This window comes from Lampris incognitus, chromosome 20 (genome assembly GCF_029633865.1).
Source record: "Lampris incognitus isolate fLamInc1 chromosome 20, fLamInc1.hap2, whole genome shotgun sequence".
NCBI classification, from domain to species: Eukaryota; Metazoa; Chordata; class Actinopteri; order Lampriformes; family Lampridae; genus Lampris; species Lampris incognitus.
The window spans coordinates 6,679,017-6,703,646 of record NC_079230.1 but is presented as its reverse complement, the minus strand read 5'-3'; the positions used below and the strand labels follow the sequence as shown (position 1 = coordinate 6,703,646).

Here is a 24,630-nt window from a genome sequence, read left to right as displayed (position 1 = left end):
TGGCAGCAAGCTAAGTAGGGCACTCCAGACATCCCTCTCCCCAGCAACGCCCTCCAGCTCCTCCCGGGGGATCCCAAGACATTCCCAGGCCAGATTGGACATGTAGTCCCTCCAGCGAGTTCTGGGTCTACCTCGGGGTCTCCTCCCAGTTGGACATGCCCGGAAAACCTCCAAAGGAAGGTGTCCAGGAGGCATCCTAATCAGATGCCCGAACCACCTCAACTGGCTCCTTTCGATGCGAAGGAACAGCGGCTCTACTCCGAGCTCCCTCCGGATGTCTGAGCTCCTCACCCTATCTCTAAGACTGAACCCAGACACCCTACAGAGGAAACTCATTTCAGCCGCTTGTATCTGCGATCTCACCCTTTCGGTCACTACCCAAAGCTCATGACCATAGGTGAGGGTTGGAACGAAGACTGACTGGTAAATTGAGAGCTTTGCCTTCCGGCTCAGCTCCCTCTTCACCACAACGGTCCGGTACAACGTCCACATTACTGCTGATGCTGCACCAATCCTCCTGTCAATCTCCCGCTCCATGCTACCCTCACTCGTGAACAAGATCCCAATATACTTGAAATCCTTCACCACCACCCCGTGGACCCACCACCCGCGGGGGTCAGCACTGGGGTAAACTGAAATGCAGGCCTTGCAGCAGGCAAAGGCGGGGACCGGGGCGTGCCGACTTGCTGCATCGCTGACTGGTCCTTGGGACGTGGACTGAATAGGGTTTTGGATCATTTTTGCTTTTAAAATATATTGAGTAATATAAGCAGAAATGACATATGAATGGGTGATTACATATTTTTAACATGTAAGTAAATTTTTAAGAATCATTTGGCTAACAACCACTGTGCAAATGTTGGATCACTGATGTACAAAAGGGATCACAAATGTTGTGTACACATCGCTGGTTAACATTAGGGACATAGTAAGCTAAGAACTAATAGCGATCTCTTAATGCAGCTTCAAAACCGATCAAAATCCCCTCAACCAATCTAGAAATGAACAAGTGAGCAATTCTCAAAAGTGAAGGAGTCAGTATTAGCATTGGACATAGTTAAAGCCAATTAATCTATACCCCTATGCATTCTGGCATGGGGAAATCTCTAGTAGACCCCGCCGGGGAAGTTAAACAGTGAAAACAGAGTACCTCACAAGCGCAGGCCTGAAGTTGGGAGGCAGAGATGTAGACAGCAAGGCGTAAGATCCCCAGCTCAGGGACAGTGGTGATGAGTATCCAGAGATCGAGAGTTTGAATGTCATTGGTTGGCGTGGGTTGATGATAACTGACAAGAGAGAAGCGGCCGGCAGAGTGAAGGGCTTCTATGACAGCGAGGAGCACACTTAGAGGAACTGTCCATCTTAAAGCTGGACAAGCTGAGAAGAAAACAGCTGGTATTGTGAGTTTTTTTTTAAGAGGCAGTACATGTCAGAGTTTCGGTAGAGAAAAGGAAGGAGTTCTGCTTGTCTGTAGCCTTTCTTATCAAAGTGAGTTTGTGTTTCTTGGGAAGGGGAGTAGATGGTTTTAAGGTGGGATGTCAGAGAGGAGTTTATGAGGGTAGTCTGGTAAAGGACCGCTTCAATAGTGGCGCTCCATAGGAGGGCAGGAGGTTTGTGTGCTGGCGGAGAAGCCTATGAAAGATCTCATCTGGGGGAGAAAACTGATAAAGCCAGAGGGGTTAGAAAAGGAGACAGGGAGTGTCTGAGGATGAGGGCTAGCAAGAGGCTGGAGGATGGATGGGGCCTCGGATGTTGTCATCGTTCTTCTCAAAGTAAGGGGCATTGTCGGCAGAAAGGTAGCAGGGACAGAGTTGGGGAATGGGTGTTTTGAAAAGAGAAGAGAGAGGTTCTAATGGTTGGAAACAGATGACTGGAGTTGTAAGAGACTGATTTAGGAGCATAGAAGTAGAGATTTCAAGTGTGAGAGGTCATCAAAATAAAAAGCCACTCTTGTGCATCTTTCTCTAAAATGAAGAGGCCATGTATCTTGCGTTTACAAAGCTTCGGGTAGCGAGGGTGCACGATGCTCTGGTCTTTTGTAGAGAGCACTAAGGCTGCAATCCTTTTTGGTATTGAGAGGTGTGGGGGGGGGGGGCTGTGATGGCCAGGTGGCCTGTCCAGGGTGTCTCCCTGCCTGCCGCCCAATGACTGCTGGGATAGGTTCCACTATCCCCGCGACCCTGAGAGCAGGATGAGCTGTTTGGATAATGGATGGATAGTTTGAAGTGCTGGCTCACTATTTATGCACCCTGGGCACTTCCACTTTTTAAATTCTTCAGCATGCCTCGCGTTTTTGGAGAATTGCCTTGAGCACTTGAAGTTGAAAAATAATGTTCGTTCTGGACAGAATAATGCCCTCCGGTCCCTCTGCCGTCCAGTCAGAGGAGCAAAGCAGTGGTGGGCCGTCTCAACTGGTGTTTCCAACAAAGAAAACCAAGGCTGATCGCTGGATCCTCTTGGTCAACAGACTTTCACTTTCCAAAAAGAGCTCAAGCAAATACTCCATCTCTCTGTGATGTAAAGAAATAAACAGACACATACTTATTAAAAACAGATCCTTTGTTGAACAATAATAAGAAATAATGTAAAGTTGGATGAGTAGAGTTGAGTGGCTAATTCACTTATCGCTAACGCGGCCACATAAGTGATTGTCTCTGTGGCTACCTAGCAATTGCAAACGCCTCCAGTGGTGAAAATGTGTCAAACGTAATCAGGATCAGGGCTTTGTAAAAGAAAGAAAAAAAACAAAGCTGTACGGCATGCCTCACATTAAAAAATGTCCGGCGTAATCGTATCCCAACGGGATCAGCTAAGAGGTGAAACAGGGAACAGGTTGACGGCGTGAGAGTGGATGGATTTGGAAGGGTTAGTAGAGAGTGGAGTGGAGGAGGAACTAAAAGGGTGGTCATGAAGATGAAAGGTAGCAGGGAGGGCCAGCGCAGAGGTTAGTGGAATGGGTTAGGGGAGAGGTGTGTGGGGAGGAGGGCGAGATCAAAAGCCGAAAGGAAAGAGGAAATAGAATTGAACTTCTTTTCGGGGACTCTGAAGTCACCTGGACAAGTGGAAAGTGTGCCATCATTGGGCCATGTGCTAAGGTCGTGGTCAAGTTCTAGGAAATCGTCAATTGGACCTGGTGGGCTATAGCAGCGGTGTGGAATTCAAATGAAGAAATACACCAGCATGCGGGAAGAGGAAAAAGAACATTTCCACTTAAATGAGATGAGCAAATTCATGGAGCCACCGTGGCCGGGAGGGCTCAGCGGGTGTCGGTGTGTTCTGGAGGCTGTGTTCCCCGCCAGAAGGACGGAGAGCAGAAGACAGGACTAAGGTGGAGAAAAACTCCGGTTTAAATTAATTGAAAATAACCAGAGTCAGCTACACTGTATGACAAAATATAATGATTGAGAATATTTTTTTTTAATTTAAAAAAAGTTCGCCTTCAGTTGCAGCTGTTTTTTCCCCCCCCCTTTTTATTTTCCACCTATATGCATGTCCTGAGGAGTATGCACCATGGAGATGGCTATTTCCTGTGTTGACAGCACTGATAGAATTTGTAGTTGTGTAATTTATGTCATCGACAGTGCTCGTTGATATTGAAAGTATGAGAGTGTACAGGTAAAACACCATCCATCCCTACATCTTGCCTTCCTCCAAGTCCCAGTTATTGTTTGGGAATACAGTACTGTCAGCTGTTCTGATGTGCTACAGGCAACACAGGTTCTCCACGTTGCGACTGGCGTCGCAGCATCCTGTTATGTGCGACATCACTTGTATCTTGTGACCCTGTTGTGATTTCTCGTTTTCTTTTTTTTTCCCCCACCCTGGTTCTTGAAGAAATTGTGTGCTGTTAACAGCAATGTGAGATTTTACGGATCAACTCAGCAGAACTTTTGGAATACATGACGGCACAAATCAAACCGTTTATTGTCGGCGTTAGGACTCGGAGCAACCTCCTGATGAAAATGGGACATTATCCAGAAATGTTTTCATGTTTGCTGCTAATATAGTATCCCACTGTTGATACTCCAGTCTCAACATGGTTGTCACATGTAGAATTTACTAGGACACAGGGTATGGTACTGCAAGCCCTTGTTTCATACTCCGCAGCAAACACTCACACATACAAAACATGCGGGTAGTGACCCACAACTGAGTACCTACAGAGACCTTTACATTATGTTGTCATAAAGCCACAGTCCGGGGGTGACGTGGTGGTTCTGTTGCCTACCAACATGGTGATTGCAGGTTTGAATCCCTGTGTTACATCAGGCTTGGTCAGGCGTCCCTACAGACAGAATTGGCCGTGTCTGTGGGTGGGAAGCCGGATGTGGGTATGTGTCCTGGTTGCTGCAGTATTGCCTCCTCTGATCAGTCAGGGCGCCTTTTCAGGGGGGAGGGGGAACTGGGGGGAATAGTGTGATCCTCCCACACACTACGTCCCCTCTGGCGAAACTCCCTACTGTCAGGTGAAAAGAAGTGGCTGGCGACTCCACATGCATCAGAGGAGAGATGTGGCAGTCTGCAGCCCTCCCCGGATCAGCGGGGGGGTTTAACAGCAACTGGGACGGCTTGGAAGAGTGGGGTGGGGTAATTGGCCGGATACAATTCGGGAGAAAAAGGGGGGAAAATCACCCTCTCAAAAAAAAAAACACAGGCCATATCACCAAGTGCATATCACATGGAGCACCGTTGTGACCTCCCTCTTCTCCATATTAAAATTTGAGTGTCGCTGCTGAGCTGTCATTGGGGTATGAAGTCGAGATAAGATCAAGACACCTCAGAAAGCTTAACAGCAGGTCTACGTAGTGGTGTTCTGAAACCAAAACGTTGTGCAGACAAAACACAGACGTGCCGTTGCTGCTGTTCCAGCCTGTGTGACTCGCATCTACCCGAAAAGCACTCGTTTCCTGAAAACCTCTCTAACGTTTACTCTAAATCTCCCCAGAATCCAGCCCATATCCATGTTCACAGCACAGCTATATTTAGAGATCAAGAAGTGTGTAGAAGCAAGTGTTGTTATTTGTGTAAGTTGTTTGGTCAGTAGTGTTGCAGGATTCCTAACCAGGCCGTTATAAGGGGAGGGATTGTGACCAACATCCACAGGATATGAACCCTGGCGTGGTTCAGGGTTGAGTGTGTGTGAATAGACTGCACAGCAGTCTTTCTTAAACTATGATTCTCGACCCATTCTTCTTCTTCTTCTTTTGGCTTGTTCCCTGTTTCTCAGGGGTCGCCACAGTGGCTTTTATAGTTTCCATCGGTACCCTGTAAGGGCACAGCACCGATGGCCTCGACTGATCTTGTCAGTCCGTATACTGATTGGGCAAAATTTTACGTCCAGTGCCCTTCCTGACACAACCGCTAACCCTATGGACGGGGGCACGGGTAAAGCGCTGGATGCCATCCCAGTGTTCATGGACTTGAGCCCGTGCCTGTCGCCACTATGGCTCTCGACCCATTATGGGTCACAAATCAGTCAGAGGTGGGTCACATGCTGGCACTGCAAATAACGCTAGGGTGCAACCCCTGTATTTCTTGTCAATGAAATGGACCACGGCCTCTGTCGTGCTGAATGGACCCTGCCATTGTGGTAACTTGTTTTGACTGTATCTGTCACCTGTGGGTGAGGGACGCATGGTTTAAGATCCTGCACCACCACAAATTATACAGCGGATTTACCACCCGCGGCCTGTTTCATATATGTGACCAGATCCAGTATAGCCGTTTTGGATTTTCTAAGTTTAATAACTTTGTGGAAAAAAATAAAAGATACAGATCTGCTGCTCCCTGAATGCTCAAAAAAATGGCATATAGTTGCCTTAAAACAAGTTTTAGATCGGTCGCACACCCAAAAAAAGTTAGGATAAGAGCTACCCGAAATGACCATGGACGGTCAGCATGACCGTCTCGTAATTTGTGCGTCATCGTGTGCGTCATGTCAGTATTTATGACGTGTGTTGGTCGCGTCATTTCCTCCGTGAAGTTTACTGCTCTGTCCTAGAAACACACTAGCGTCCTCCAGTGGAGAGAAATAGTCTAAACTTGATGTTTGTATATGTCCAACATGTCTGGTTACAGACGCCGTTACAGATGCACCATGACTACCACCGAGGCATTGCAGTATTTACAGGCGTTGGACAGCGGCCATTTTAAATTGTTTGAAAAATAGTATTTAAGTTGTTAAAATGTTAATTTTGGTGTCACTTAACAGACACACCGACATATGTAATGCATTAATATCTCAATTGGGTATTTATCTTGACAGAATATAGAGTTTAAAAACCGTGGTGGTCAAAATGACCGCCCATGGTCGTTCTAGTCGTTTTTCAGTTGTTGTCGTTGTTTGGGACTGTTTCAATATTTATTTTCAGTTCTTTTTTTACATTTCACGTTTTATAGGCCTTGTTATGTTTGTTAGATTAGCAATATGTGTTTTCCGTTTTGTTTTTCAGGTAATATTTTCACTTTCTCAGTTTTGCTGTTCAATTGGATCCGGAGTCGGGTAGGACACGTGTGCACACGTGGTTTCTTGTTCCTGAATAAAGGTCATAAAAAAGGACTACCAGCCAGTCTCCTCATCAGTATGGTTTTCTGATGATCTGATGATCCTAACCGACTTCAGTTCTATTCAGGGTGGCCCAGTGGCACATTGGTTAGTGCGGTTGCCTCACAGCAAGAAGGACCTGGGTTCGAGCCCCAGGGTCGTCCAACCTTGGGGGTCATCTCGGGTCATCCTCTGTGTGGAGTTTGCATGTTCTCCCCGTGTCTGCGTGGGTTTCGTCCGGCGGCTCCGGTTTCCTCCCACAGTCCAAAGACATGTAGGTCAGGTGACTCAGCCGTACTAAATTGTCCGTCGGTATGAATGGGGGGGGGCTGTGTGATGGCATGGCGGCCTGCCCAGGGTGTCTCCCCACCTTCTACCCGATGACTGCTGGGATAGGCTCCAGCATCCCTGCGACCCTGAGAGCAGGATAAGCGGTTTGGATATTGAATGGATGGAAGTTCGCCCATGTCTTTCTGAAGTTTAAATTGTTTGAAAACAGTATTATAGTTCTTAAAATGTTAATTTTGGTGTCAGTTTCATAGCAGGTATGCTAACATATGTAATGCATTAATATCCCAACTGGGTATTAATCTTGACAGAAGATAGTTTAAAAACTGGCAGTCATTTTGACTGCCCGTGGTCCTTTTAGGTAGGAGTGAAATAGTGTTAAAAGTATTCTGAGATAATGAGGAACAATCCCAGTGTGTTGTGTGTGGAGAGGTGCTTAGCAATGACATTTTCGGATTATATAAACTGAAACGCTGACATTGCGACACTAAACACCCAGGATAAGACAAGGGAAACCCATTGAGATGGCTTTAAAAAGCAGGGTTTCGACAGTAGTGGAGTAGATCCCCCCTAAATTAGTCATTGGACTGAGTCTGGTGTTCTTTGATAGGGAGGAACGCTGGTTTGAATGGGAAGTAGAAGAGGCCGTCTATGTGAAGAGGAAACGACCATCCCTGAACCGAGGGGGGTGGGGGGGCTAAGAGTACATTGGTCACCATCTTACAATGCTGCAACCATTCCCCAATCCTCTGTGAATAGTACACATGGCCATTGGTAATTCTAGTTAATGGTCTCGCCCATATTTGCATATTAAACCGGTCGTTGGTTTGAGTCATTATGCAGCTGAATTGTTTATAAAGGTGGAGACACCTGCAGTCACTGTATTGTTTATAAGGGTGGGGGTACCTGCAGTCACTGTAATGTTTATAAGGGTGGGGATATCTGCAGTCACTGTATTGTTTATAAGGGTGGGGATACCTGCAGTCACTGTATTGTTTATAAGGGTGGGGGTACCTGCAGTCACTGTATTGTTTATAAGGGTGGGGGTACCTGCAGTCACTGTATTGTTTATAAGGGTGGGGGTACCTGCAGTCAGTGTATTGTTTATATAGGTGGAGACTCCTGCAGTCACTGTATTGTTTATAAGGGTGGGGACACCTGCAGTCACTGTATTGTTTGTAAGGGTGGGGATACCTGCAGTCACTGTATTGTTTATAAGGGTGGGGACACCTACAGTCACTGTATTGTTTGTAAGGGTGGGGATATCTGCAGTCACTGTATTGTTTATAAGGGTGGGGGTACCTGCAGTCAGTGTATTGTTTATAAGGGTGGGGATATCTGCAGTCACTGTATTGTTTATAAGGGTGGGGGTACCTGCAGTCACTGTATTGTTTATAAGGGTGGGGGTACCTGCAGTCACTGTATTGTTTATAAGGGTGGGGGTACCTGCAGTCACTGTATTGTTTATAAGGGTGGGGGTACCTGCAGTCACTGTATTGTTTATAAGGGTGGGGGTACCTGCAGTCACTGTATTGTTTATAAGGGTGGGGGTACCTGCAGTCACTGTATTGTTTATAAGGGTGGGGACACCTGCAGTCACTGTATTGTTTATAAGGGTGGGGGTACCTGCAGTCACTGTATTGTTTATAAGGGTGGGGGTACCTGCAGTCAGGTGAGACTGAAGAGGTCAGTTAGATGAGTGATGACTCGTTTCTCTCAATAAACGTCCAGTTGAACTGATTCATCTTTCTGTGATTTTCTTACCTGGATTAATGAGCGTGCTTAAAGATGTGACACTTCCTGTTTCGTTTATATTCTTTTTTTTCTTCGTTTTTTTTTTTAATGACTGTGGGAGCTGGGGTGGGGTTGCTATCTTAAATACTCTTGAATATCTGTTCATTAGAATGAAATTCTATTGACGTCGGTGACTCAAGCCACCAGTTTGGTTTATAGCTGGTGTAACTGAATGGGAAAATAAATATCAATTAAATATTCAAAATGATTATTCTTCTAACATTCTTTTGTTATTCTTTCCCCCCCCATCTGAAGTGTTCATGAAGTAACTAGTCAAATAGTCCTTCCTTTCAGACCCAAATGCAGTTTTCTTGACCTCAGGTGCTCGGCTCATGTGTAATTTCAGTTTTTGAGTCAAGGGCTGACACGGTTGAAGAACCCGTGATGTAAAGTACTCACTTCAGTTCACTTCCATGTGTTGTCGTTAAAAACAATGTGCAGGCACATGTTAAAAATGAAATGAGGGCTGCGGCTTCGCCAAACAGTGCAAGGCAGACACAGACAAACCCAGTATAAGATATACACAGATGAAGACCAAAAGCTAAAAGTACGTTTAAAAAAGAGGATGAGTGCAAACATATTTAAAAATACCCACAGTATGTACGTACAGTCTTACTGGTCAGCAACACCTCAACTAAAATAGAAATAAACAGACGTGCATTACAGCTTCAGAGCAGGACGGCCTGAGGCATGAATAAACTGAATGGCCTCTTAGGGCCCCGCAGCAATCTGGGAAGTTGCCATTTTTATTAGTTTATCTGTCTGACTCGGGCGTAGCTTGATAACTTCCCCAACGTTTGTCCCGCCTGCGGAGACATTGATCAGCTGGGTTGTTTTTCCAACAAGGAACACGCCGCGGACAAGTTCAGCTCCGGACCTCGGACGTGCTCGGCAACGTTTGAAAAGTGGTTGGAATGGCTGCAGATAAATGGCGACTAGTGAGTCACGTATGTGGAACCGGGCAACGTTAGGCTGCATGCCTCCGTCGCCTGCTGTTTCCATTAAGCTACACTAACAGCACCTCGAGCTTCACACGATCTTGAGAATTACAGCGTAGGGTGTGCCTTATGAACACTTCGCTGTATCAAGAAGGTGGAAAATCAAATTCTGCTCTGGGCCCCAAAAGGGCTTGGCTGGCCCTGCGTCAGACAGACGTTAAGGAGTCATTATGATCTGTACATGATGTGTTTACCACAAAATGGCAAACGTGCCATGCAGAAATCACAGATCATCAAACAATAATATGACACAAACGTGCACTTCAACAAACCACCTTAAGAGAAAATATACACCTGGCACCTCTCTTGAATGTTTTTTTTTCTTTATATTTATATATATATATATATATATATATATGTGTGTGTGTGTGTGTGTGTGTGTATATATATGTATGTGTGTGTGTATATATATGTGTATGTGTGTGTATATATATATGTGTGTGTGTATATATATACATACACACATATATATGTATGAATATTTTTTTATTATTATTTTGATTTTGATATACTTTATTAATGCAATGATTTATTATTTTTTCTTATTTTATTATTTTTATTCAATAATTTATATATCTATACTATACATATATAAAATCCAGTTAGTCAAGTTCATTCTCTGAGACAGTGACTAACTGGATTATTCTGCTCCTTATTTGTTCAGTCAGTCAATCAAGTTGCATTTTATATAGCACTTTTCTAGCAGCTAGCTGTTTCTAGCTAGCTGTTGAGCACTTTCTCTACCATTGAGTGTTTCTTTTAACAAAGTTATATATATATATATGTGTGTGTGTGTGTGTGTGTGTGTGTATCATGGTAGCTGGAAGACCTTTTGTTAGTTCTTAACAGTGGGTTCATTGTGTGATAGACGAGGTGCGTCCCCATGTTTGTTTATGAACGTCTGCTCATTAAACTCTCCGAGCAGTCTGCGTCCAGGTTCATGTCCCTTCTTCTCAGACCAGTTGCTCACACAGTATTAGTTGCAGCGAGGTGGAGCACACGTCAACTGAAACGGCATGACTTGAGCTTTCCAACGGCGCTAGTTGTCTATGTGGCGAAGTGCTTTTGAATTTACGTCGAATTCTGCGTATACAGCTCTGCATCCATCTCCACAGCCAGTCCTCTTGTGTGAATGCCTCAGGAAGTCGTCACTGCAGCGATGTGGAACACATGTGACAGGAAATCAGACCCGGGGCGTTTTAATATATAACATATTTATACCTACCAAAATAATCACGTTATGAAGACAGATTAAACTTCTGCAAAGTAATATCTTTACTCATTTCCTCTCACACTCCTACTTCTCGGTTGTGTAACTCGTGACGTCCCTCTCGGGTCACAGCGGACCACGTATCAGAATGTGATGCTGGTCTGTGAGGCAAGTGTTGTTGAGTAATCCAGCGTTGAAACTACAGCAGATCTCTGCATCGTCTCCAGCGTAGGGTGGACATTACAGTCCACACACCACATGTCCAGGTGTGTAAGATGTGTATAAATGTTGTGTTTATCCGTTTCAGATAAGACACGTTCTGCATCCAGCGATTCAGGGACAAGACTTCAGTGAATAAAACAGTGACATTTATTTACCTTAGGAACATATAAGCACATATCGTTTCAAGTTGCTAAGTCATAAAGATGCCAGATTCCAGACAATCTCCCCTACACTATCTCCCCTATGCAATCTCCCCTACACAATGATGAAAACATATCTGTACCACCAGCACTTCATGGTGAGATACATGTAAAAACATAAAAAATTCAGACGGTCTTTTTTTCCCTTGAGCTAAATGCTAATATTAAAAAATCTGTAAGTATTACCATGTCAAATGATGGAAGACATGGATAGTCTAGAATGTTCTGGGAAAAAAACAAAACAAGATTCAGCGTGTAGCATGATTGGCTAGCCGTCATCACAGCCAAGATAGGAGCTTAAAAGTAAAGGTAGTGAAATTACCCTGAACGTATAGGGCTCGTAGGGTTAATGGACCAAGACCGCCGTGTCTGTTACCAGAGAACTGGTAATGGAGTGTGGCTGCCAGTCAGCCAGCTTTCTTCTCCCCACCTCCCTCATCTCTTTCCTCCTCTCCTCTGCTTCTCTTGCTCTTTGTGTGGGCTTTGAATACGTGTTTCAAAAAGTTGGGACTTTCCACTAAAATCTGTTGATTAGTTTTATGCACATAATAATCATTCGTACAATGACACGGTGTCAGAATAATAAACAGTGAATAACAAATGTGCTTTTAGGCATATGGATTTTTTTAGAAATCTGATTCTTAAATATGCAAGATAAAATTAAGAAAACAGGAAATAGGAGGTTGAAAGACAACATGGTGAGTCTGTTGTAAACTGGAATTCCTTATGAAATCTCTAACGGCACATTATATATACATACATACATACATACATACACACACACACACTTACATACATACATACATACATACATACATACACGCACACACACACACACACATACTACATACATACATACATGCATGCATGCATGCATACACACATACACACGTACATACATATGTATGTACATATATGCATACATAGATACATAGATGTATACATACAATTATACACATGTATACATGTAAACACATATACATGTATACATACAACATTACGATGTGCTGCACAAACATTTTAAGGGCTGCAAGGTGCAGATAGTGTTTTCCATCTGTAAATGAGCTGCAGGCTTTAGTGGTCATAATTAACTCAGTGATTCTGTTTGAAGGTGAATATCAAAGCACAATGTTTCTGCAACTGAAAACATTTATTTGTGGTGAACAATGAATGCCTCGCTTCACTACACAAACAGCACCTCGTTCATGAGGCCAGTGAAATAGACTGCATCACCGAGCAAATCCCATTAAAAAAACAGACCGTTACAGCTGATTTAGTGACATTGGTGTCGGTGATGTCAGCCGAGCGGGGACCCTAAACCCATGTTCATTATTTTCCTTCTTTATATTCTGTAGACTAGTTGGTCAATTGGTTGTATAATTATAATTAAAATTCAGAAAAATTCTGTATAGAAAATGCCCATCCTTATTTTATAGTTAACTTTCTTTTTTTTTTAATATATATATATATATATATATATATATATATACTTTACTGATCTCCGTAGGGAAATTAGAGTCTGCATTTAACCCCTTCTAGCTGTGTAGCTAGCAACAGTGGGCAGCCGCCGTGTGGCACCCGGGGACCAACTCCAGTTCGTGTTGCCATCCCTCGGTCAATAGCACGGTGGCCCAGTGGTTAGCGCTGTCGCCTCACAGCAAGAAGGTCCTGGGTTCGAACCCTGGGGTTGTCCAACCTTGGGGGGGGGGGGGTTGTCATCCCCAGTCCCCCTCTGTGTGGAGTTTACATGTTCTCCCCGTGTCTGCGGTGGGTTTTCTCCGGGTGCTCCGATTTCCCCCGCCATCAGAAAAGGCATGAATGTGAGGGTTATGCCCATCCTTAGCTTCATTGTTCGCATTTTGTTTTGCATTTTCCTTCATAGCACTCAGTCACTCAGATTCACTGAGAGAGGCTGTGACGGGAGACTGTGTCGCACATCTGCTATAACAGCTTCAACAGAGACGCCACCTGCTGCTGCAGACACACCGTTACATCGTTAAGTCATCGACTGTCTCATTTCATTGCTTAAGGTCTTTTTTGAATTTGTAACTTCTCTTCCTGTATCGGTTTCAAGCATACACATGTACATGCACACAAATGCCAACTGAGGCACAATGCACAGTGTCAGTGGTTAACACCATACTGGCAGCAGCATTCATTCGCTGCCAACTGTCTGGTTTTGCCGTCTTTGCAGAGTGCCACGTCCCTGTAATTAGCAATCACAGCCTCCATACATTTGCCTGAGTGACTGCCATTGTTTGAGCGCTGACGATGGCATACACAACACAGCTACTGCGTGTCAGCCATCTGCTCCAGCAGCCTGCTGTTGTGGGATGTGCTAGCGCAGGATTTATTCATTTATTTATTTTATCTCAATCAACCCTTTTTGTTGTCAGACCGTGCATGGCGGTGTGACCTATGAGACTTGAATTCCCTTACTGACGCTCCCTTGTTGTGGAAACACGTTGTGCTAAAGACCAGAATAACACTACACACACACACACACACACACGCACAAATAAGAGCGCCTCAACAACAGAAGGAAGTACATGCTAATTCATGCTCGTGCTGCAATCTTGAAATCGGCAGTGAATTGATATGTCCGGGAATACTTCACCAGTAAATAACACACTGCACAACACAACCTGTTGTTGTCCGGGAATACTTCACCAGTAAACAACACACTGCACAACACAACATGTTGTTGTCCGTGAAAACTTCACCAGTAAACAACACACTGCGCAACACAACATGTTGTTGTCCGTGAAAACTTCACCAGTAAACAACACACTGCACAACACAACATGTTGTTGTCCGTGAAAACTTCACCTGTAAACAACACACTGCACAACACAACACGTTCTCGTTGTAAGTCAGTGATTCGCTGAGAAGAATGAGATTTTTGGTGAACAGATTGAGTTTAATCACTACAAGATTTATCTCCTGGTTGTCAAGACGACAGTGATCAATTAGCGAGCACGTTCTAATCTACGCTGTTCCAGCACAGTTCTCATTCAAACCCCCCCCCTTTTCTCCCCAATTGTACCCGTCTAATTACCCTACTCTTCCGAGCCGTCCCCGGTCGCTACTCCACCCGCTCTGCCGATCCGGGGAGGGCTGCAGACTACCACATGCCTCCTCCCATACATGTGGAGTCACCAGCCGCTTCTTTTCACCTGACAGTGAGGAGTTTCACCAGGGGGATGTAGCGCGTGGGAGGATCACGCTATTCCCCCCAGTTTCCCCTCCCTCTTGAGCAGACACCCCGACTGGCCAGAGGAGGCGCTAGTGCAGCGACCAGGACACATACCCACATCCAGCTTCCCACCCACAGACACCCAATTGTGTCTGTAGGGATGCCCGACCAAGCTGGAGGTAACACAAGGATTCGAACCGGCGAGCCCTGTGTTGGTAGGCAACATAAAAGACTGCCACGTTACCCGGACGCCCCCTCTCATTCAAATCTTGCTGACGAGCTTTCATAGTTACATCGACAGTGAGTTGATAGTACCCCACGATGCAGGTGGGGCATGGGGACGTGAGGAGCAGACGGGTACAGCAGGGTGCAGCATGCGGTCCGGCTCATCTGCTTGTTTTCTGTTTATATCAATGAGAGCCAGCCTAAAAGCAAAACAACAAATGAGAGAAACAGGAGACTAAGAACCAGAGAGGCTGCCAGAGGTTCTTGTAATAGCTTTTAATAAAAATTAATGGTCAGCTCTGCATCAGCAAGGGGGTTGGTGGGATGAGGTCGATTACTGTCAAGAGATGAGGCAGTAAGCATTAATGTTCTCTTATTACCAGACTTCTCTGCGTGATGGACATAAACAAATACGAGGCTGTTCTTAAATGCAGATTTGGTAGATACGGGCGACGTCCACAACACTGTCCCTGCACCTGGGAGCCACTTCCACATCGGCGAGGATGAAGTGAAGGTCTTGTAAGAAGGACTGCAGCATACAGGCAAAATAATGAGTACAGCATAACAATGCTTTTGGATTAAAGGGATTTATCTCCAATAAAGTAAGGTTTTAAGAAATGGAAAAAAGGGCGTCTGGGTGGCGTGGCGGTCTATTCCGGTGCTTACCAACACGGGAGTCTCCGGTTCGAATCCCCGCGTTACCTCTGGCACGGTCGGACGTCCCTACAGACATATTGGCCATGTCTGCGGGTGGGAAGCCAGATGTGGGTATGTGCCCCTGGTCGGTGCACTAGCGCCTCCTCTGGTCGCCTGTTCGGGGGGAGGGGTAACTGGGGGGAATAGCGTGATCCTCCCACGCACTACGTCCCACTGGTGAAACTCCTCACTGTTAGGGGTAGGGAGGTGGCCGGCGACTCCACATGTATGGGAGGAGGCATGTGGTAGTCTGCAGCCCTCCCCGGATCGGCAGAGGAGGTGGAGCAGAGACTGGGACGGGGTGATTGGCCTGGTACAATTGGGGAGAAAAGGGGGGAAAAATGAAAAAAAGACTCCGTATTTATCATTTGAGGCTCATTTGTTTTGGTTAGATTTCAGATTTCGTGTCCTGATTACATGTCGACGGACTTTCCACATGCTACACGAATAATAATAATATGAATAAATTTAATATATGAATAATGTTTGATTGGAAAAACACCCTGAAATTCCAAGATTTGGGATTGGAGGTTTTCATGCAGTTGCACTCTTCAGAATTGACTGCCAGCACATTGAGTTCAAGAACCTTTTAACCTTCCACAGTTGTCCAGAATAAATATTTCGTCAGTTTGCTCTTCTGGTATGTGCTGTCACTGGCTCTCCTGGACCCGCATCCCAAAAGCCTGCTCAGACACAGCCGAGGCCTTCCCGGTGGCCCCTGAGAGATCATTAAAGTAACCGCAGCGGTGCTTAGGAAGCTCTGGGTCACGTCTGAGAGGCTGTAATTGGTCCCCTCTTATGGACCTTTCTGCAGCGGCTCAGCAGCACAGACATTCATCACTGCTGGGGCCCATCCAGGAGCCCGGCCCAGATCACTTGGACACGGAAAATAAAGTGCTTACTCACCCTCCTTGATCTCTCTCTCGCTCCAAAAATAGGACAACTTCATGAGCAATGCACGAAACTGATAGACTGTGTGCTAAAAAAAAAAGAAGAAAAAAGTTATCTAAATAGTGAGTCATTTTAATGCAGTCCATCCCACAGACTTACTTCTCATAGCCACACAATGTGTAATAGAATACAAGCAAACTAGAATAAAGTGTGGATCTAAACCTGAACCCCAGATCCTAAATCTCAGGCTATGTGCTGAATTGTGTCCTGCGTAGAGATTGTGCACACTGTTTGAAACGAGTAAATGAAAAGCAAAGTGAAAGTAAACAAATATCTGATTAAAAAAAGCAACTCAATTAAACTTAACAATTTTTTTTTGCACAGCGAGAACCCCAGTTGTGTGTGCATGTGTTTCCAGTTGCAGATGTGCATATATAGTGAACATCCTGCCGTCTTTGAAAATTGCATTGCTTCGAAGAAATACATTCGTGTGCAGGGTTTATCTGATGAACAGCTGATGTTCCGCTGTTCTTTTCAACGCGATGCATAAAGGCAGCCAAGGGAATCCTCAGCCCGATCGTTCACTTCTGCAGGAAACGCTTTGCTCGCTCATTTAGGAACGACTCCGCGCCGATAAATTCACTTTTGCTAAATATTTTTTTTAGGATATCGTTCGGTCGGTGGCTAATGAATTCACCCTATTGATTGTACATCCTCAGCGCTCGAGCAGGGGAAATGTGAAGTGTCAAGCGTTCACTGATTCCAGAGAGATGTCAGCAGGCATCCCTGACTCGTCCCATTAAACAGAAACCTCATATAGCTGACCCAGCGGGCTCTCTGCATCTCGAGGCGCCGCGGTTCAGAGTTGCTTAAATATCTATTCCTCCTTTTAAGTTGTTAAAATATGCATTTTCATGAATAAGGATTTGCTTCTGATTGCCCTATCTTGGTAGCTGGATCTCGGCCCCCCGTGTTAAGGGTCCGCCCGCTTAGCGTGAACGCTACAGTGCAAGCTGTTTGATAGATAAAGGTGCGGCTTCAATGAGGAGAAACACCCAAAGCAATCCACATCCCGTTTATTTACACGCTGTTACATCAAAGGCCTCTTTTGTGTTTCTTATCACTTCGCTTGGCATTTTGCTGCCCAGCTCCGCACAACGGCGGGCAGCGAGGAAGAGAGGGGATGAAAAGATGGAGGGAATAATTGGTCTTAAGAGTCAGTGGTTGTTTCCTTTCGTGACATCATGTAAAGTCACCTTAATTGTGCTTGTGCGGCGAGATAACCCCTGGCTGAGGTTTCACAAAGTCTCCCCTTTGAGTGATGCCGTGTATTTTCCTGCAACTCTCTGCAGGCATCAAATGTCTCCCCCGGTTGCTCGGGGCTGAGCGCTCTGCGACGCCCCCTTCGCTTTTTCCCCAAGTCACGCAGTTCTCAGAACGCGTTCCTCGCATCTGTGACGACAAGCGTTTTGTCAGACAGCAGCCGCCGAAAGCAAACCTCACGGGGTTCTCTGGCTGTAAACCTGCACCCCTTCATTTCCTGGCTGCTGGGAATCTCAGCTGCCCGTGACCTGCCTCGGCAGCCGGCGGTACCAGTGTTTGCAGTCTTCTAATGGGCGAAAAACCACATACCGTAGACTTTCTCTTCAGCAAGCACTCGCCGAAGAGAAAGAAAAGACTCATTGTTTGGCGTCCGAGTTAGAAGTTGGTAAAAATGGATTGTTATATAAATATCTTTTTGGTTTTTTTTTTTTTTTCAATTAGAAAGCAGGAGTGATGTGGGTGGTAAGGAAAGGGAGAGAGGGAGAGAGAATGAGTGAATGTGAGTGAGTCTTAAAGCCTTCTCTGTCACTTTCCATTTATTCTTCCATAAAGCGTGTCGGTATTTTTCTTTAAAGGCAAATGAAAAGTAGGTGAGTCTCAGCCCTCGGACCGAAGCTGTCTCTGCAGAGAACATCTCGGCAGACATTTCAGGGACTGAACGAACATCATTGATGCCGTGGTTTCTCCACTCCGTTCCTCATTATTATTATTATTATTATTATTATTATTAAGAGTCCTATTTTACCTCATTGGTCACTTTTTTGGGGGGGGGGTGATTTCCTCCCCAATTGTATCCAGACAATTACCCCATTCTTCCGAGCCGTCCCGGTCGCTGCTCCACCCCCTCTGCCAATCCGGGGAGGGCTGCAGACTACCACATGTCTCCTCCAATACATGTGGAGTCACCAGTCGCTTCTTTTCACCTGACAGTGAGGCGTTTCGCCAGGGGGGCGTAGCGTGTAGGAGGATCGCAATATTCCCCCCCAGTTCCCCCTCCCTCCCGAACAGGCACCCCGACCAACCAGAGGAGGTGCTAGTGCAGTGACCAGGACACACACCCACATCCGGCTTCTCACCCGCAGACACGGCCAATTGTGTCTGTAGGGACGCCCGACCGAGCCGGAGGTAACATGGCGTGTTGTTAGGCAACGGAATAGCCCACTATGCTAACAGGACGCTGGTTAGAGCTTTAAGATACTGTCAGAGTTTATTGTTTAATGCGATGGTGAGCTTAAATTAAGATGCCTTCCATAAATAAACCACAGATCCGGCCGACCGGGCTGCACCTACTGGGGAGGAAGGTGTCTTGCTGACGTGTGGAAGTCAACATGGGACGGAGTTACAGTGCGAGTTCTGCAACCGTCAGCCTGTTTTAGTGTTCTGTTTGATATACTCTGCAGATGCACAAAAGTAAAGGCGTTATTGAAATGTGCGAGGGCCTTAAATTGCATCATTCTCAAAGCTTTGTGAAACAAGATCACATACAAGAGGGATTACATTCAGGCGGCAGCCCCTCAGACCTGTCTCAGTGCCTTTTAAACCAGACTGGAGACCACTGAGATACAGTTTCTGGTTTTTATGGTTGCTCTGAAATGTTTTGCGCATTATGAAATGGTTGAGAACGATCCTGGAAGGTGAAGGAACTACTCAAGACACGACCTATGAGCCGTTACACTTCAGTGTAAACTTTATTTATCGGGGAGGGGGGGCGAGGTAACAGGAAGAAATGGTTCCCCAGGTCTGTTGCTTTGTATAGCTTTCCAAGTGACGTCCCCGTCGCTGAAGTTCCTCATGGGCGGTTGTGGTTTGGTCTTTCTTCCAGGGGAGCTGTACATCGGTGGTGTGACTAAGAATATGTACAGTAATCTGCCCAAACTGATCGCGTCCCGGGACGGGTACCAGGGCTGCCTGGCCTCTGTAGACCTGAACGGGAGACTCCCTGACCTGATCGCAGATGCCCTCCACAAGGTGGGCCAGGTGGAACGAGGCTGCGATGGTGAGTAGGGACACACACACACACACAAACGCACAGATGCACACAAACACACACACGGGTGCACACACACACACACACACACACACACACACAGATGCATACAAATGCACACACACACAGGTGCACACACACACGGATACACACACACACACTTCTCTGTGATGCCAACATTGATTTAAATGTGGATAAAATTCGGATGGTGTTTTTAAATAAGATCAACTTCTTACCAGTCCTCTCACGCATTGGAGCTGCACAACTGAAGAAGATGGAGGAATTTCAATCGATGAATTTTTATTAAGCCACACACTGAAATGGTCGAAGTCAGTGGTTTTATTTCAGGTAGTACGGTCTCTCTCTAACATCTATTAAAATGTATGTTATTACCACAGTTTTACAGTTGCTCATCTTTGGAGGTTTGTTGGATACGAAGGAGTCGGATGAGTGGCTTTTCCGGATGAGTGGCTTTTGGATATTTCTATCAGGATAAGCAGATCTCATTTATGGACATGAATGAAAAATGAAAATGAGTGCATCAAGACTGATTACAAATTGCAACTTTGCACCGCGCATGCTAGCTGAGGCCTATGTTGTATGGTTTTGAGACAGTGACACTGATGAAAAGACAGGAGGTGGAGCTGGAGGTGGCAGAGTTGAAGATGCTAAGATTTTAATTGGGAGTGATGAAAAGGACAGGATTAGGAACGAGTATGTTAGAGGACAGCTCAGGTTGGACGGTTTGGAGACAAAGCAAGAGAGGTAAGATTGAGATGGTTTGGACATGTGTGGAGGAGAGATGCTGGGTATATTGGGAGAAGGATGCTGAATATGGAGCTGCCAGGGAAGAGGAGAAGAGGAAGGCCAAAGAGGAGGTTTATGGATGTGGTGAGGGAGGACATGCAGGTGACTGGTGTGACAGAGGAAGATGCGGAGGACAGGAAGAGATGGAAAGGGATGATCCGCTGTGGCGACCCCTAACAGGAGCAGCCGAAAGTAGTAGTAGTAGTAGTAGTAGTGGTAGTAGTAGATGCTAGCTGAGGCCTGTGGTAAAGCCTTTATTTGAGTCTGTATTAGGCTGAAATGTAGTAAGGCAGGGGTCTCAAACAACTGGCCCGTGAGCCACATCTGGCCCGCAAGGCAGTTTTGTGTGGCCGGTGCTATGTTTTAGATTTATTGAGGGATCTGGAATGTGTATCCATTTTGCATATTAATGTAGTGTATTTTTTCTTTGTTTCTTTTTTGTTAAACGTTTCTGTGTTTCTAGTTCTAAGAACTCAGTTAAGATGAGTTATGAGACCAGTTGCAGATGACGTGCTTAATGTCAGTTTTGCAGCTCTCTCTCTCTCTCTCTTTCACTCACACACACACACACACACACACACACACACACACACACACACACACACACACACACATACACTGTAGCCAGGCAACACGAGTACATACACTCAGTAGGCTATCCAACTGCGAAATACCTCACTTGAGCTTGCAGACATAAATTGTTGTCACTGCTTGCAGATACTTTGTAAAAATGTCACTTTCAAAAGCCAAAAGAGAAGTTGACCAGGAGCACCGACAGTTCCAAGAGAAATGGACATGTGACTACTTCTTCACTGAATTTAATGCATCCCTGAAAAAGTTGCCGTCCTGAAGGAGTTCAATCTGAAGTGACATTGCACTGCTAAACATGCAGAGGAGTGTGATCGGTTCAAAGGTGAGGAGAGGGAGAGAGAGGCAGCACACTTTCAAAAAGGTCTGGCCTGTCAGCAGAAGTTTTTCTCACAAAGCCAAGCAAGACCGTGATGCAGCTGTCGAAGCTAGCTATGTGGTCCGCGAGGCCATAGCGACGGGTGGCAAGCTAGTTAAGGAGGGACAGTTTCTGAGAGGCTGCAGGCAGCGAATACCGTTTGCCTGGAGAAGGCATCTTTATTCATGAACGTCAGTCTCAGCCCAAATACAATGGCAGAACAGATCAGCGAGTTGTCGGGCGGCATTTACAGACAGTTGTGCACTAAAGTAAATGATTTCCCGCAGTCAAGGAAAGAAAGTTGAATCAGTTCGTCTGGACACGTTTATTGAGAGAAACATTTCATCACTTATCTAAGTGACCTCTTCAGTCTCAACTGACTGCAGGTACCCCCACCCTTATAAACAACACAGTGGCATGAAGGGGTCACTTAGATGAGTGATGAAATGTTTCTCTCAATAAACGTTGTGTCCAGATGAACTGATTCAATTTTCTTTCTTTGATTTTCTTACCTGGATTATTGAGCATGCTAAAGACAGATTTCACACACGATTCTTTGGCACTTGATGACAGCAAAATGACAATGCTCAGCTCGCTATATTTGTAGGGCATATCATTGACCGTTTTGAGTCAACAGAAGAACTGCTAACTTTATATACAATGCAGGGAAAGACTACTACTACTACCCCGGCATAAATTGGCTGGAATCACCACTGATAGTGCCCCATCAATGATGAGAAGAAAAAATGGGCTTGTAGCAATGATTCAAAGAAAACCGGAGGAAGAGAATGTAGCTCCCGCAATTGCATTGCACTGCATGATTCACCAGAAGGCACTCTGCAGCAAATGCTTGAAATCTGACGGTGTTACAACTGTTGTGGTGAAATGCATTAATGACATCAGATCAAGAGGTTTACAACACTGTCAGTTCTGTCCGTTTCTAGAGGAAATAGGTGCAACATATGGAGATGTGTTGTACTTCACAGAAGCGTGCTGATTGAGCAGGAGCAGCGTCCTGAAAAGGTGTTTTTAATTGAGGAAGGCGATCAGAGAATTCATGAAAGAAGGCTACATGTTCCTGAGCTTGATGATCCCAAATGGCTCATGGATTTAGCTTTCTTAGTTGATATCACACAGGCACTTAACGCTCTTAATTTAAAACTGCAGGGGCAAGGCTAGCTTGTAACTGTAGCATTTGATAGTGTGAAAGCTTCTCTGTGAAACTCAGATTATGGAAAACACAGCTCACAGAGAAAAGATTTGTCCACTTCCCAACATGCCAGTCAATTATTGGTGATGGTGCCAGACTCAGTGCTGATGAGTATGTGACGGCCATTGACAATCTGCAGCAGGGCATCACTTTTCTGACTTAAGACCCACAGCACCACCTTCCACTTATTTGCAGACCCCTTCTCCTCTGATGTGGACAGTGCTCCAAGCACATTTCACATGGAGCTCATAGACCTGCAGTGCAACACTGAGCTCAAGTCAAAGTTCAGAGAGGCACAAGCAAAGCACGAGATGCTCGGACAGTTTCTCAGAGATCTTCTCAAAACATTCCCACAGTTGTCCAAACTGTCCAGGCAGGTCATGTGTCTTTTCAGCAGCATTTTTATCTGTGTGAGAATCTGTTCTCAACTATGAACTTCAATAAATCAAAGCATAGGTCCAGACTGACCAATGAACATCTCCAGGCTGTCATCAGGGTGTCCACTGCCCAGTCCCTGAAAGCAAATGTGCTTCACCTGTGTCAGCAGAAGTAGGCTAAATTTGTAGGCCTAGGCCAGGCTACACTATGTACATACTTACCTATTCATGTGAAAACTCTGAAAAAATTTGACATAATAATAAAAACTATGTGAAGGTTATATAGTTAAAGAGTTTTTTCTTCATCCTTATTGTACAGGCCCTCCTCCATAAGACCACCTGTCAAGTGGCCCCAGGTAATTTGAGTTTGAGACCCCTCATCTCAGGGTCCATGCAGAACTCATTATCATTGACTATCCCCAAAACTTAAACTGATTTGGGGGTGAAGGTGTTCGTGTGTTATGCCCTACAGAGGAAACTCATTTCAGCCGCTTGTAGCCACGATCTCACCCTTTCGGTCACTACCCAAAGCTCATGACCATAGGTGAGGGTTGGAACAAAGATTGACTGGTAAATTGAGAGCTTTTCCTTCCAACTCAACTCCCTCTTCACCATAACGGTCCGGTACAACGTCCACATTACTGCTGATGCTGCACCGATCCACCTGTCAATCTCCCGCTCCATCCTACTCCGAGATACTTGAACTCCTTCACTTGAGGCAACAACTCATCCCCAACCCAGGGGGAGCAAGCCACCATTTTCCAGTAGAGAACCATGGTCTCAGACTTGGAGGTGCTGACTCTCATCCCAGCTATTTCACACTCAGCTGCAAACCGCCCCAGTGCACACTGGAGGTCGCGTTCTGATGAAGCCAACAAAACCACATCATCTGCAAAGAGCAGAGATGCAATTCTGAGGATCCCAAAACGAACACACTCCTCACCTTGGCTGCACCTTGAGATCCTGTGCATGAATATTACAAACAGAATCGGAGACAGGGGACGACCTTGTCGGAGTCCGACACCCACTGAAGGCTTTTTTGACTTTGTGCCGAGAATGCAGGCACAGCTCTCACTTTGGTTATACAAGGACCAGATGGCTTGTAGCAACTACCCTGGTACCCCATACTCCTCCTGCAGTACCCCCCACAGAGTGCCCCAGGGTACACAGTTGTAAGCCTTCTCTGAGTTCACAAAACACATGTGGACTGGCTGGTCAAACTTCCATGCCTCCCTCAGCACTTATGCAAGGGTAAAGAGTTGGTCTGTTGTTCCACAGCCAGGACGGATGCTAAACAATGCTAATAAGGATGGATGCTAATTGCTAAATAAGCATGGAAAAGCATTTAAATCAAAAGAAGTTAAATTCTATGGTGATGGTCAATGTTTTTAACGTGTTCGACTCTTGCAACCAACACCTCTATCTCACTCGTTCTCTCTCCCTCTCCCTCTTTCCCTGTGTCTGTTTGTCTCTCTCTCTCTCTTTCTGTCTTTCTTTTTAGTAGGCCATATTGTATGTAATACACTGCTCAGTCTGCAGCTTTTATAAAGCTTTAATTTTAAAGAAGAATTAAAATGTATATGGTAAATAATTCACAAAATGTTGGCGCAAAACCTTATTCTACTGAAATTGACTGGAACCCTTGAGTCTCACACCCCTCCCTGTTCCCAAAGCATGCTGGATAATGTTCCAGTAGACGCTATCATGTAAGGGAAT

The 24,630-nt window shown here is 45.4% G+C and overlaps 1 protein-coding gene across 1 annotated transcript in view; it reads left to right on the top strand.

Moving 5' to 3' along the window:
- Window positions 1–24,630, top strand: part of nrxn2b (neurexin 2b) — a 919,866-nt gene that overhangs the window by 487,321 nt on the left and 407,915 nt on the right. The window contains exon 15 of the mRNA XM_056300763.1: window positions 19,410–19,583. Coding sequence (XP_056156738.1) covers window positions 19,410–19,583 — 174 coding nt within the window. The remainder of the gene's footprint in view (window positions 1–19,409; window positions 19,584–24,630) is intronic.